This window comes from Juglans regia, chromosome 11 (assembly GCF_001411555.2).
Source record: "Juglans regia cultivar Chandler chromosome 11, Walnut 2.0, whole genome shotgun sequence".
NCBI classification, from domain to species: Eukaryota; Viridiplantae; Streptophyta; class Magnoliopsida; order Fagales; family Juglandaceae; genus Juglans; species Juglans regia.
In genome coordinates, this window is record NC_049911.1 from 22,016,492 (window position 1) to 22,029,077 (window position 12,586).

The window sequence follows — 12,586 nt, forward strand, 5'->3', positions numbered from 1 at the left end:
CATATGCTTAGGTTTCTATTCATTGATAGATCATTAAAGTGCCACACATGCAAGGAGAAAGATGTTAGTAAAGGTCCACTAATGTACATAAAGGAGACATGTCAATAAACTTTAATACTAACACATTCCAAGTTTGTGACGCTGGATATAATTTAGATTAATTTTGACGATTAGTTTTAACAAATGATTAACATAGAGAAGACAATAAATTTATCCAAAACACAAAAAACTCTGAACAATATTGATTAATAATAAAATTCGAAATTATTTTAGGAAACCCACAATCCGAACTTAAATAGTTATAAAATTTAAAATTATGATGATTTTTTCAAAATAGAAAATTCTAAATTATTGTATGAGAAATAAATACATAAATAAACAAAAATCCTACCAAAACTTTGGCCAAAATCGAAATTAGAATCAATTTCAAAACTTGAAACCAAATATTTACTAATAAGGCAAAATGAGCATAAATATATGATTTGAGAGAAATAACTAGTATTGCCTTAGTCCAAGGAGGATATTAAGCTTTTACTTCCATATTTGTACAGATTCATCTTTTTAAGATAGTACTTCAATGCAATCAACGTAGAATCTAGACATAGATACCACATATCAATTTGGGTTTGCATCAGCTTGTGGACAATACATAAAAAGCTTAAGAGTACGGGTCATTGCCCATATTACACCTCATTCAATCTGTAAGAGCATAAAGCATTTCCCTCATGAATGAATCAGAGTTCAATGCTCCAAATTAAATGAAAAATTGGTACTCTATTGATACATTGTTATGTTTAATGGTTGTTACCCAAAACAACTCGTGAAGTATTCACTACCAAGAAGGAAAGCCTCAGGTGACAGCAAAGTTTTCTGATGTCATGATACATGAAGATTTTGAATTTCACTATTTAGTTTCTGAATTTCTTTCTCAACTCCCGACAATTCTTGTTGAATCTCTGAGAGTTTGTCTAGTCTATGCTGTGCATCATCTTGATAGGGCTGGGCAATGATTTTCACAAAGCTTTCCATATTATTGATAGTTTCCAATAGATCCTTCTGCATGGCCTCATCAAGTTCACTGGCCAAGGCATCTGCAGCCCTTCTCACCTTATTTATCATCCCTTGCCTGCGAGCTGGGAAGTTTGAAATTGCTAATAACCTATCACAGAAATGAAGGATTGGTCAAATACTGCAAACTATAGTTTGTAAAACTCTACTCTTTTTTAATGATATAAAACGGTGTTATCGTTCGTGTGTGTGTGTGTGTGTGTGTGTGAGTGAGAGAGAGAGATGAAGTAACAACATAGGAGCACTAATGCACAGAGTACAAAACAAAGGGTTATTAGGTATTCCACATCAGGATATAAATTTGAACAGCTAGCTGTACAACGTCGCCATTTACAAGCTCACTGTTTAATTTAATTCAAGGTGACAGAGCCAGAACTGTAAATGGCTGATATCATCCCCTCATCCTACCCAGTCCAAACTAAAAGGAAGATACTGAATAAGCCGGAACCAATTTGTCTAACAGGCATAAGTTTCCATGTCTGTGTGTGAAAAAGTGCCAATGAGAAACGGAAATATTGTAAGATTCCATTTCTACTCCTTTCCCTTCAACTTGAAACACATCCCAGAACTCTGGCTAACAAAATTTTAGCTAAGAAACAGTATCAAATAACTACAAATCTATTCCTGGCAGCAGTGAGCTAACTATGATATATATGTAAAGTTGGAACAATGATGTCCTATAAAATCTTCCTCCTTCGTCCAGAATGACGCCATAGAGCTGGATTCTCACCCACATGAAGTACCAATAAATTGATGCATTTGTGACATAAGAAAGAATCACAAAGAGATGCAGAAAGAGTGTAAGATTGAAGAAGATGCATCACCCGCCAGCAGAACAAAGGCCAAGAGCGAGAAGATCCTCCAAAGTAGTTGGCAAAACAGATGTCAGAAGTGAAGCAGACAAACCAGCTGCCCCCAGTCCTCCGAAAGTCCCTAAGAACTGACATCAAAGAGAGAATATTTCAATCGGGTTGAGTTCACCATAATCAAATTAAATTACATAAGCATCTTCCACTATAAAGTCCCAACAAATAAGTACTGCATATTAATGACAACACTTTTTGGGGTGTCCAAGAAGGAATAACATCCAATATAACCTCCAAACAAATTCAGAGGGTAAATTAAAAAGGGTCCATTCTAGAGTTTAAAATGAATAACTCAGTGATGGGCACTACAAGCACCACAACACAACATTCCATCTTCTTGCTGAAGAAAAAGAAGTGCTACTCATTATCCTGAGGGCTTTCAAACTCACCACTTCGCGGATTTCTTGCTCAAACAACTTGGAAGCAGCACCAGCACCGAAGTTCTCTATCACACTCAAGCTGATCCTATCCAACTTTTTCAGCAACTCATAGGTCTTGAAATGCACCTGAGTGTTTGGATAAGCATATGAAGGCCATTCTTTTTCAAAAGAATCCTTGTACAGACTCCCTTCCTGAGCATTGCTTGACTGTAACCATGTGACATATTCTCCAAGTAGTTTCTACACACCAAGAAAATACCACAAGTAAACATCAATTCACGAACCAATGCAGACTTACTCTATGGAAAACATGGTAACAAAAGTAATGAGAAGACCTGTAGGCAGAGGAAAAAAACCTTTAGTAAACCTACAAATTGTAAATATTAAGAAGAAGCAATTCATATTCATGCATTCTGAGACTTAAGCAGCACAGGCATAATCCTCACATGAACACTGCGATTTCAGGACTGAAAACCAGGTTCATGGAAGAATATCTTACACAAACAGACAAATTACACTCTGCATTAATCCATTTACTCACTTGTGCATCTGAGAGTGCGGGACCAATCAGATCATTTTGAAACCTCGTTGTGGCAGGCATTGTTCCTGATTTTTCTGCTTTGAAAACATATGAAGCAACAAGATCAAGATTGGACAGTTGAAGAGTAGCTTCTATAAGCTCCAGAACACGTGATTTTGTAGTCTCAATCTGCAATTTCATACAATACAGTTCATAAACAATCTAAAACAAGTACCGCCAAACTACTTCTGCCTAAAGAAAGGGTGCATACTAGAGATAAAGCCTTCCTTCTCCAAGACAAGGTCTCACTTTCCATCTTTGAGGCATATTCTTTTACGCTAGCAACTCTATTGTTTACTGAGACCAAGTCCTGCTTGGCAACCTGGCAGTCCTCTCGCACAAGAGTATCACAAGCAGAAAGTAGCCGTTCTACTATGCCAATGGGTGTTCCAAGTTTTAGCTTCATTCTCTCCATTCCAGCATTTGTTGAGCCATCCAAAAAACTATATAAATAATTTTCAAATTCATAGAAGCTCCTGCTTCCCCATTGGGAATCAAACACCAATATATCACCGTGGTTATTTTCAGTCTCAAATGAAGACGAAAGTTTTGCTTCAAGAGCAGATCGTGCCGAGACAGGATATAATGTCACATCCTCTGTATTTAGCAACTTCCGAGTATTCTCCTTGATGAATGATATTGCTTCTTCAAGCTGTACCAAATCATGTAAATAGTTAAAGAGAGCAGAATAGGTAATGATAGATGATAAAGGAACTCCAGGAGATTTAAAACTTTTACTATAAGAAAATCATAGAAGGTAAAATCAACAATCAATTTGAAAAAATGCATAATTAAACCTCTTGGGCAGTCTGATAGAGGTCAGCCTTATTCAGGACAAACACAACTTTTTTCTTCCATTGTTGAGTATAACGAAGAAAACCAACCTGAAAAATAATGACAGAAATAAAAATGAAATCAATTTCGGTGATAACACATCCTGCTAAGAGATTTCTTGCAAATACTACGACCTCAAGAAAAAACCTTTTTTCAAAATAAAAAGGTTTCAACACAAAAGTATGTCATCAAAAAGATAAGATTAACAAAGTGATATTTCCAACTGCAAGGCCTGGTTTGGTTTCACAAATCTTTCAACCCATCCCATCCCATCCCATCCCATCTCATCTGAACATCCAAACACCATTCAAACGGAAACCTTTTTCAAAAAGGTTTCAACTCAAAAGTATGTCATCAAAAAGATAAGATTAACAAAGTGATATTTCCAACTGCAAGGCCTGGTTTGGTTTCACAAATCTTTCAACCCAACCCATCCCATCTCATCTCATCTGAACATCCAAACACCATTCAAACGCAAATATTTTTCAATTTCAAATTTTTAACTTTTCAATTTTTTCATCTAATCATTACAACTTTCTCAAACTTCCAAACAAAACACAAAAAATAATTCAATTTTTTCAAATCTCAAAAAAAAAATCATATTAAAAAATTATATTATAACCCTCTTTTGACTTTCTCATTTTTTATTTAACTTTTTCTTTATCCTCTCCCAAAACCCCATAAAACATCTTAACTCAACACATTTCACTACTATTCAAAAAATTTCTCACTACTATTCACAAATTTCTCATCTCATTTCATCTGTGTAACCAAACGAGGCCTAAATCTTAGACTTCTCCGCATGATAAATTAAGCTTCGCTGCTTGACCAGGAAAAATCAACCATACTTGCATACAAAGAGCATACAAGCCAGAGCCTCAGGCATTAGAGATTCATTCTTTTTCTCGAGGACAAAACTATAATATCAAGCTCAGCCAAATTGATGAGTCCACCTATTCATACCTCACTTTCAGTTAAAGGACGATCAGCAGATATAACAAAAAGAACCAAATCTGCACGGGGTACAAATTCCTCGGTTAGGCGTTGTTGCCTCTGAAGAATCACATTAGTTCCAGGTGTGTCAACCACGACCATCTGATTTAGAAAGGGATAAATGAATTAGTCCATTATGCATCATGGCTAATTATTATAATAAGCCAGTATTCAGATCTATTTCCAGGGAGTTAATGCAGGGTAAACTATTGAAGAAGCATATGCTGCGAATCCTTCATTTTTGCTACAATGTGACAGACTTTATTCTTATCTTTGCTTCTCTTCAATGCTCGTTGCATCAGGTTAAAATTAAAGGAAACATATTCATATTTTAATTGTAATATTGGAATATCTCAGAAGAAACCATGAGCTGTAACCAAGGAAAAATCAACTCACTTCTTTAAGAATCGGAGCTGGGAGGTAGCATGTATATTGACCATCCGGATGCCTTTCACAATGTTGTTCATGACCAGAACCCGACTCAGAATAGCGTAAAAAAGTGATCTCATTAGTTGTAGGAACAACCCCCTCTTTGAGATATCTTCTTCCAAGAAGTGCATTAATAACCGTTGACTTGCCAGAGTTAAATTCACCCTACGAATATCAAGTTAAATGAAATTGTCAAGAGAAAACTTAAGCCACATTCTGATAAACTATATGGCTAGAATGCACTATAGTAATTATACCGGTCTTTATACAACAGCTCTTTTCTCAGCTGTTAAAAAACCTTGCTTCCACCATAGAAGTATATTTCTTTCAAGTGATTAAGTTTATTAGAAAAACCAGAAGGTAAATACAAAGCAATAAAAAAAGCTTATTTTTAGATATTGTTTTCAATGTTGATTCCTCCTGATGAAACAGACAAATAGACAAGTATGAGAAGACAACTAGAATCTTATACACAGTCAAACACTAGGCTCAATAAGAAAAGCAGATATGCTAGTAAACAATGAGAATTGATATGACATGATGACATGTGATTTGAATAAACATATTATCCTATACAGGGTGTTATGCTATGATAACCCCCTAGGGGTTGGCTCAAGTGGTAAAGGCCTTGGTCTTGGTGGTATGCTCCCTCCAGGTCTAAGGTTCGAATCCTCTTGGGTACAAACAATTTCTAGGGGTCATCAGACTGGGGAAACTTCCCCTTAAATTACTCGAGGTGCACTTGCAGGAAACTCCTTGCCGAGGGCCTGTGCACCACCGAGATTAGTCGGGACTTTGTTCTTGGACACCTGGTACCAATCAAAACAAAAATTATGCTACGATATACTTTGTGTGAATCCGCCTACTCAGTTGAGCCTGCATTTGCACTGAGTTCCTTCAATTTCGAAAAAGCAATCAATTAATTCTTTAATTATAAGTTTTAACGCAGCAGCACAGGGACTAAAAAAGCAATCCATTATTAGCAGTAGCATATAATAATGTAGACAATCTCAACAATCCCTATACATTTTTTCTTATGTAAACATGTATGTGGAATAACCAAGGCAGCTTAAATTCTACACCCTTTCAACTTTAAAAAGAAAATTATGAAATTTAGAGCTAATACCAATGTATATCCCTGGAACCAGAATTTGTTGAAGTTCAGCACACAATTACCACTATAACCAGCAAAAATGGCTGATCAATTTGTGAAACTGCTTCAATGAGAAGTGAAACCTCCTCCATCTGTCATTCAAAACCAATATTTCCAGTTTCAGAATTGAGAGAATAATAAAATATTTATGAAATATAGAATCATCTGAAAAATCATACAACTACCAAATGTTTTAATTAAATGATCACCAGAGGAGCAGCTTTCTGGATAACATTTATTGCTTTGAGCAAAACTGTTCTCTCTGTTTCTATGAACTGTTTTTCTCTATCTTCCAATTTAATAAAGCCAGCTACTCTTTTTTCCCCATAACCACCATTATCCGCATTCAATAATTTGAACTTAATAGAGCTTTCAACTTCATCCTGCATTCTTTTATTCATGTATGCATTGTTAAACAATTTCCTCAAAACATCATCATCAAACAACCCCAAACCTTCCAAAGGGATCACGAAACCACTAGCACCCAATTTGAGTGTATCCGATGCCTCAGTCAATAATGCATCCTCTCCATGTGAAGAAAAGATGACAAAAATTGGTATCTTCACATTCTCAAATATAGAGTTCTCTGCCATATCAGCATGTTTCTCTCCACCAATGTCATATATAAGAAAATCAGCACCTTCAGAAAAAGACGCATTTAAAGCAGCATTTGCTGTTTGCACTTTCCTAGCTACCAAAGGAAGAATAACCGATTCAGACTTGGAATCGATCAGTGTGTTTCTGGCCACAATGGCAGGAAGACCTGTAACAGAAAGAAGCATCATATAATTACCGCATCGTACAATTTCTAATATTGAGATGAAATGAATAGGGAACATAACTGGTAAAATAGATAATAGATCAAACTAACGCACACTGTGACCAAACATTGGGATTCACCATGGACCAAGGTACCAAATACTACAATAAATGATCCGGCTCAGAAATAAACACTTTATTTGGATAGCTTAATTATCAAAAGAATGTATCTTACAGAGTGAAATATTTTTAACACACGCACGCACACACATATATAAGAATGAATTCTGGTTAGCATAATCGGTCAAGTTAGCGTGTGGATCTGCAGCCTGTATTGATCTTCATTTTTTGTTGTAGTGACGTTATTAGGAATTCAGCTCTCAAGATCATCCACTTAGTGAGTACGTGATAAACTAAATGCCTTGTCGTTCATTAATAGTAAAAACAAATTAGATATGGCGTATAAAAACAACCTTGATCAGAGAGTACAACCCCACTAGCTCCGACGGCTGCAGCGACATCTACTCGCTCCACGATTAACAAATACGCGCGGTCCCGAATAATCGATTTCAACAAACAAGCGGCCTCGTAAACCCTCCCAGCACCACTTCCTTCACCGCCATTGAGCAAAACAATCCGAACCCACTTGGCTACGGCCTTGTCGATCAAATCCAAGGCATCCTGTCGACCAATGACGTCGTCTGGATCCAACTGAAGGACGAGACAAGGGACTCTGATCTCGGGGCGCTTGAAGCCGCCGGGGAAGAGAGTTCTGGGCTGGGACTTAGGTGGGTTTGGAGGGTTCTGGTTGGGGAGGCGATAAGGGTCTTGGGAGATTGAGGTAATGGGGTAGTGGGTTCGGCGTAGTGGGGTTTTTGAGCGAGTAAATTGTGTAAGGCGATGTGGGGTGGGGTTGAGAAAAAAGAGAGGGACTCTCGGGGTTTCAAAGGAGAGGAGGGGTACCATGGGACTAAGAAACAAGTGTCTCGCTGCGTTGTTGTTGTTGTTGTTGTTGTTGTTCTGAAGTTTGAGAGAGAGAGAGTGAGAGAGTGCGGGTGCGAGAAAGAAGCTTATCTTCCCATGGATATACGGTGGTCTGTTTTCGTTAACTTTCTTATCCGTTGAGACGAGAGAGGAAAACGAAAGCGAAGGCTGCCTGCTGTATTGCTCCAATAATGACAACATAAACAAATACTGAATTATGATTTTAGCAAAATATCATTAAATTAAAAATAAAATTTCTTATGTTGAAAACAAGTCACTTCAAAGATTTCAATATGGTAGTGTTTTTGGATTAAAAAATGATATTATCATATTTGTAGTCGTCGAGTGCGTAAATATCGCGTAATTCTTTTAAAAAAAGTAAGTAAATACGGAATTCGCAGGAAAAAAGAATTAATTTTTTAATAATATACTTCATTCTTTTACAAAAAAATTACACGATATTTACGTACTTTACGATTATATGTAATATTTTTGTTAGAAGGGTTTGTGACTCTAGATCTAACCTCTTATCGTTTAGAGATGGGAAAAGGAAAAATAAGAAACTAGGGAAATGTAGAGAAAAGAGAGGAAAATAAAAGACTAATTACCTGGGTTGTCTTTTCTAATGGACTGCAGCTTCCTTTTTGTCACCCCGTCCAAGACATCTTAGACTACCTCAGATTGGCTCCATCGCAGCTTCATCCCAACACATGGAGGATTCTGATGTTGTGTTGTATTGTCTGGCCTATGGTCGTTGAGACTATAGGCAGAGATTATCCTAGCCTAACTGCCAAGAAGTTTCTTTTCATGCACGGAGTATGGTGACATGATTGTAACCTGTGCAATTTTCATTCTTGAATGGGATATAGGGTTGCCCACCTAGAACCCTACTTTTCCCGTGTCAAGTTTAAACAGTTCTTCTTCATGTCGGGTCAAGGTTGGGAATTTCCCGATTGAGAAGCAGTTTGTCGTGAGTTCTCCGTCTGTGCCATTTGAGGGGTCGTCCCAAAGGATAAGGAGACTTCCCTGGTTTTGACCAATCGGGAGAAAGCTCGCCAGAAGGCATTCAACACTTGGAACACCAAGAAGAAGTTTGGACTAATGCCCTGCTGACCGAAGCCAACATCGACCAACTTCTGGTGTCTTCGAACTGATCTCATTTCAAGGGTTGTTGCATCCTAATGGAGTCATATGCTCCTCGAGATCAAAAAAGGTCACCCAGTCCTCGGAGGATGAGGTGTCTCATGAGCCATTAGGGTACAGCAGCTGATAAGTGTTATTTTTATGTGATTTTTATCACTCGTTTATTTATGAAAAATATCATTTTCCCTTCAATACTATTGATTTTATTTTATTTTTACATATTTTTATTTATTTTCTTGGATTTATTTAGTACAAAATGACAACATTTAGGTATAAAAGAAGAGACTACGGATCCAGACCGATAAGAGACAGTGAGATCTAAAGAGAGCTGATGAAATTTGGGCGAGGAGCCTTGTCCCGTGGGCAGCAAAGAGATCTTTCTCGCCCAAAGGTGAGAAGACTTACCTCTCGGTAGGCGAGGAGACTCACGACCAGAATGCGCGACCAGAAAGTGCGAAAACTCGGCGACAAGGCTCTAGACAGTTAGATTGGAAAACTAGTCTAAACGACCAACTTAAAAGACCAACCTAAACTACATCATAGGCAACAACTAGAAAATGCGATAGGAGTCTTTCATCCCAATTGGGAATCTTTCCACTCATTAGGCGAGGGGAGGTCTGTTCCTTTGTGACTTCCATGCCAGCCAGTTATATTCAGCGCACACGGCATCTACTCACCTCTACCCTTCTAAGTTCCGCAATCAATCTATTGGCGACCAAATCCTCCCGAACTCCGTAAATCAAGTTGCATATCCATGAATCTTCCATTTTAGATAATTTCCTTTTATGTTAACATCTATCTTTAAAAACTATTTTCCTAATTTTTAGGTTAGATTATAACCGCATTTATTTCGTTTCCGGATTTGAGTTTTGATATCTATTTAATCTCGTTTTGTGGGATGAATAGAGAGTCTTGGTTCTTAATCTTAGTTTTAGTTTTGAGTTTTAGAGAGTCTGAGTTTAGGTTTCGATAATTCAAAATGTATCATTTGAGTTTCTTTCAAGAATGCAGATCTGGGGGAGCAGAAGAGAGAGTTGCATGTTTCATCAACTGACTCCAACGAAGAACATCAGTTTTATTCTTTTTCTTTTTAATTTCATTATGAACTAATTTTATTTTCTAGAATTTTGATATACTTTAGCATTGAACACACAGTTTATATTCTAAGTTATTTTATTTTCAATATTTCCATGATTTGGTGTTTATTCCTTATTCATAATGCTTACAATTTTTTAGCTAACTATTGTTCGATCTTTTGGATTGCAATGAGACCGAGAGGTGATTTGTTATTAAAGCTCTAGGATAAACACCATTAGTTGAGTGAAAGCATAGATGATTTACCGCAACTAGTATAATTTTCAAGAAAAATTCAAAAAACTTAATGAGTCTCTAATTAGTTAAATTCACATAGAGATATGGAGTTATTAGTTGAAAATATTTTTGATATTGCTCGAGAGAAAATATTGAATAGTTGAGGGATTTTTATCATCAACTTGAAATAATTGGGATTCTATAACAAGAAAGAATAAATTGTGTGGGATTTGCTAGGTGAAGTCAAATGCTCTAGATCTATTTTTATTATTTTTAAAATCTTAATTTTAATATTCTTTTCTTCAATTTAATTTAGATAAATTATTCTTCAAATTTCGGGTTTCCAAATAATAATTAATTTAGTCAATTTCAATACTCAATAGCATAATTATTCCATGTGGATTCGATAACCGTTTTCTTTAAAACAATTTACTATTTGTTACGATTCTATGCACATGCAAATATATTTTTATGCGAACAAGTTTTTGGCGCCGTTGCTGGGGAATCCGTAGGAGTGCCTCCCTTGGGCCAGTCTTCGCAAGCCCCATCTTCGTCAAGGGTCATGGAGCCGACTCAGGGTCAACGGCCTACCCCCGAGCCCCTCGGATGCCCTTATGTCTGACCAACCCCCTATTTCATCCCAACTAGTGCCCCCATATTCTACCCTGCCAGGTGATCAAGGACCAGCTAGGGTCTTTAGCCGCGAAGAAGAAGATCTTGAGATGTACTTCTTATCAACTTTCCTTGTCCCCACTCTAAAGGGATCTCATAATCTCATCCTGTCATTTGAAGATGTCCTAGAGATCCCTCTGCCCTAAACGACTATGATGTGCTGCACGTCGTCGCTCCCGAGGAGACCTTTGACACCAAGGCCCTAAGGTTCCCAAGCAACGGCAAGGGTGTCCATTCCCCACACTTTGACAAATCCATGGGGTTATCCCCAGATCATCCCTTGGTCATTGACCTTAGCAAGGAGAGGGTTTACATACCTTCCTTTTCCTTAAGCACATCACCCGAGCCCGAGGTTGTTTCATCGGTGGCCTTAGAGAAGCTTGCCATGGTGACCCCTCCTGCAAGCAATATGGGCGTACCAGGAGAGCAACTGTAGTCGACGGCTGATTGGGGTTCCTCATGGATGTCCAAGCAGGAGCTGGCAACTGACGGGGGCTCCTTGGGGTTGAGGATGCTCGAGCAAGAGCTTAAGGGGGTGCCTGAGGGATGCCCAAGCAAAAGATGGTGGTTGACAGGGGCGCATTGGAGATGACCAAACAGAAGATGATAGCCGGTGGGGGGGCGACGCCCGAATCAAGGCAGGTACCGGTAGTTGGGGGTTGTTAGCGGCATCGAGGCCCAATCTGAGTTGGCACCTGACGAGGGTGTAGGCACTTCTTCTTGGGCTACCCACATCGCCACTCTGGTAGCTGGGAGGCTTAGGGCAGACCTCCAGAGCTAGAGGGGGCAGTGCTTCGAGAACAAAGCCAGATCTTGACAGAGCTCGAGCCGAGGCAATTAGTCAAGAAGCCAGCAAACTCAAAGATTTCTTCTCCTCGGTTGGATATTTTCCTTCGCCCTACTTTTTTCTTCTATTTTCGTTTTATTTCATCTAAATATGTTCAAACTACCAGGGAGTCAACCAGCTAGCTTTCTTGATTGTGGTTGAAATGGGCGAGTTAGAAGAGGAGGTCCGAGCATTGCAATCCCTTGCCATCTTAGCCCGCATAGAGGTCCGCAAGGCGCATAAAGAGAGGAACGATGTCGTGGAGGCCTTCCTCCACGTGAACTCAGCCGTCAGCGCAAGAAGAAGAAAATTGCCAAGCTTCACCAAGAGAAGATCTTCCTTCGAGATGACTTGACTAAGTCTCAGAAAGAGGTTGCTCTCTGCCACTTTGAGGCCAAGCTTCTGGAGGAGGAACGAGACATTTTGTGAGACTGATTGGCTCGTTTGGAGGTTAATTTGGAGGAGCTCAGGAAATCATGCAACGACCTCAAGGGTGAGAAGGATAAGCTAGTTAAACAACATAATTTAGATGTGAGGTTGCACAATTGGATGCAGAAGACATACCAGAACCTCACCAGGCCCTAGAAG

At 38.4% G+C, this 12,586-nt stretch overlaps 1 protein-coding gene across 1 annotated transcript; it reads right to left on the reverse strand.

Moving 5' to 3' along the window:
• Positions 1-585: 585 nt before the first annotated feature.
• On the reverse strand, positions 586-8,200 carry LOC109018690 (probable transmembrane GTPase FZO-like, chloroplastic). Its single transcript, XM_019000837.2, has 11 exons — positions 7,536-8,200; positions 6,513-7,066; positions 6,327-6,395; positions 5,118-5,315; positions 4,692-4,823; positions 3,692-3,778; positions 3,106-3,546; positions 2,856-3,023; positions 2,324-2,554; positions 1,893-2,008; positions 586-1,159 (listed from the first exon to the last, which is right to left on the reverse strand). Exons 1-11 carry the CDS (start codon positions 8,026-8,028, stop codon positions 877-879), a joined length of 2,772 nt encoding a protein of 923 aa, XP_018856382.2. The 5' UTR covers positions 8,029-8,200; the 3' UTR covers positions 586-876.
• Positions 8,201-12,586: the final 4,386 nt, after the last annotated feature.

What these genes read in the sequence shown, in the direction of transcription:
- LOC109018690 (XM_019000837.2), bottom strand. Translation starts at nt 8,028, where the DNA reads ATGGTACCCCTCCTCTCCTTTGAAACCCCGAGAGTCCCTCTCTTTTTT. An exon ending in GGTTGTACTCTCTGATCAAG is followed by an intron (nt 7,067 to 7,535) that starts GTTGTTTTTATA and finishes TTTCTGTTACAG; the next exon opens with GTCTTCCTGCCATTGTGGCC. An exon ending in CATTTTTGCTGGTTATAGTG is followed by an intron (nt 5,316 to 6,326) that starts GTAATTGTGTGC and finishes TGATATTCGTAG; the next exon opens with GGTGAATTTAACTCTGGCAA.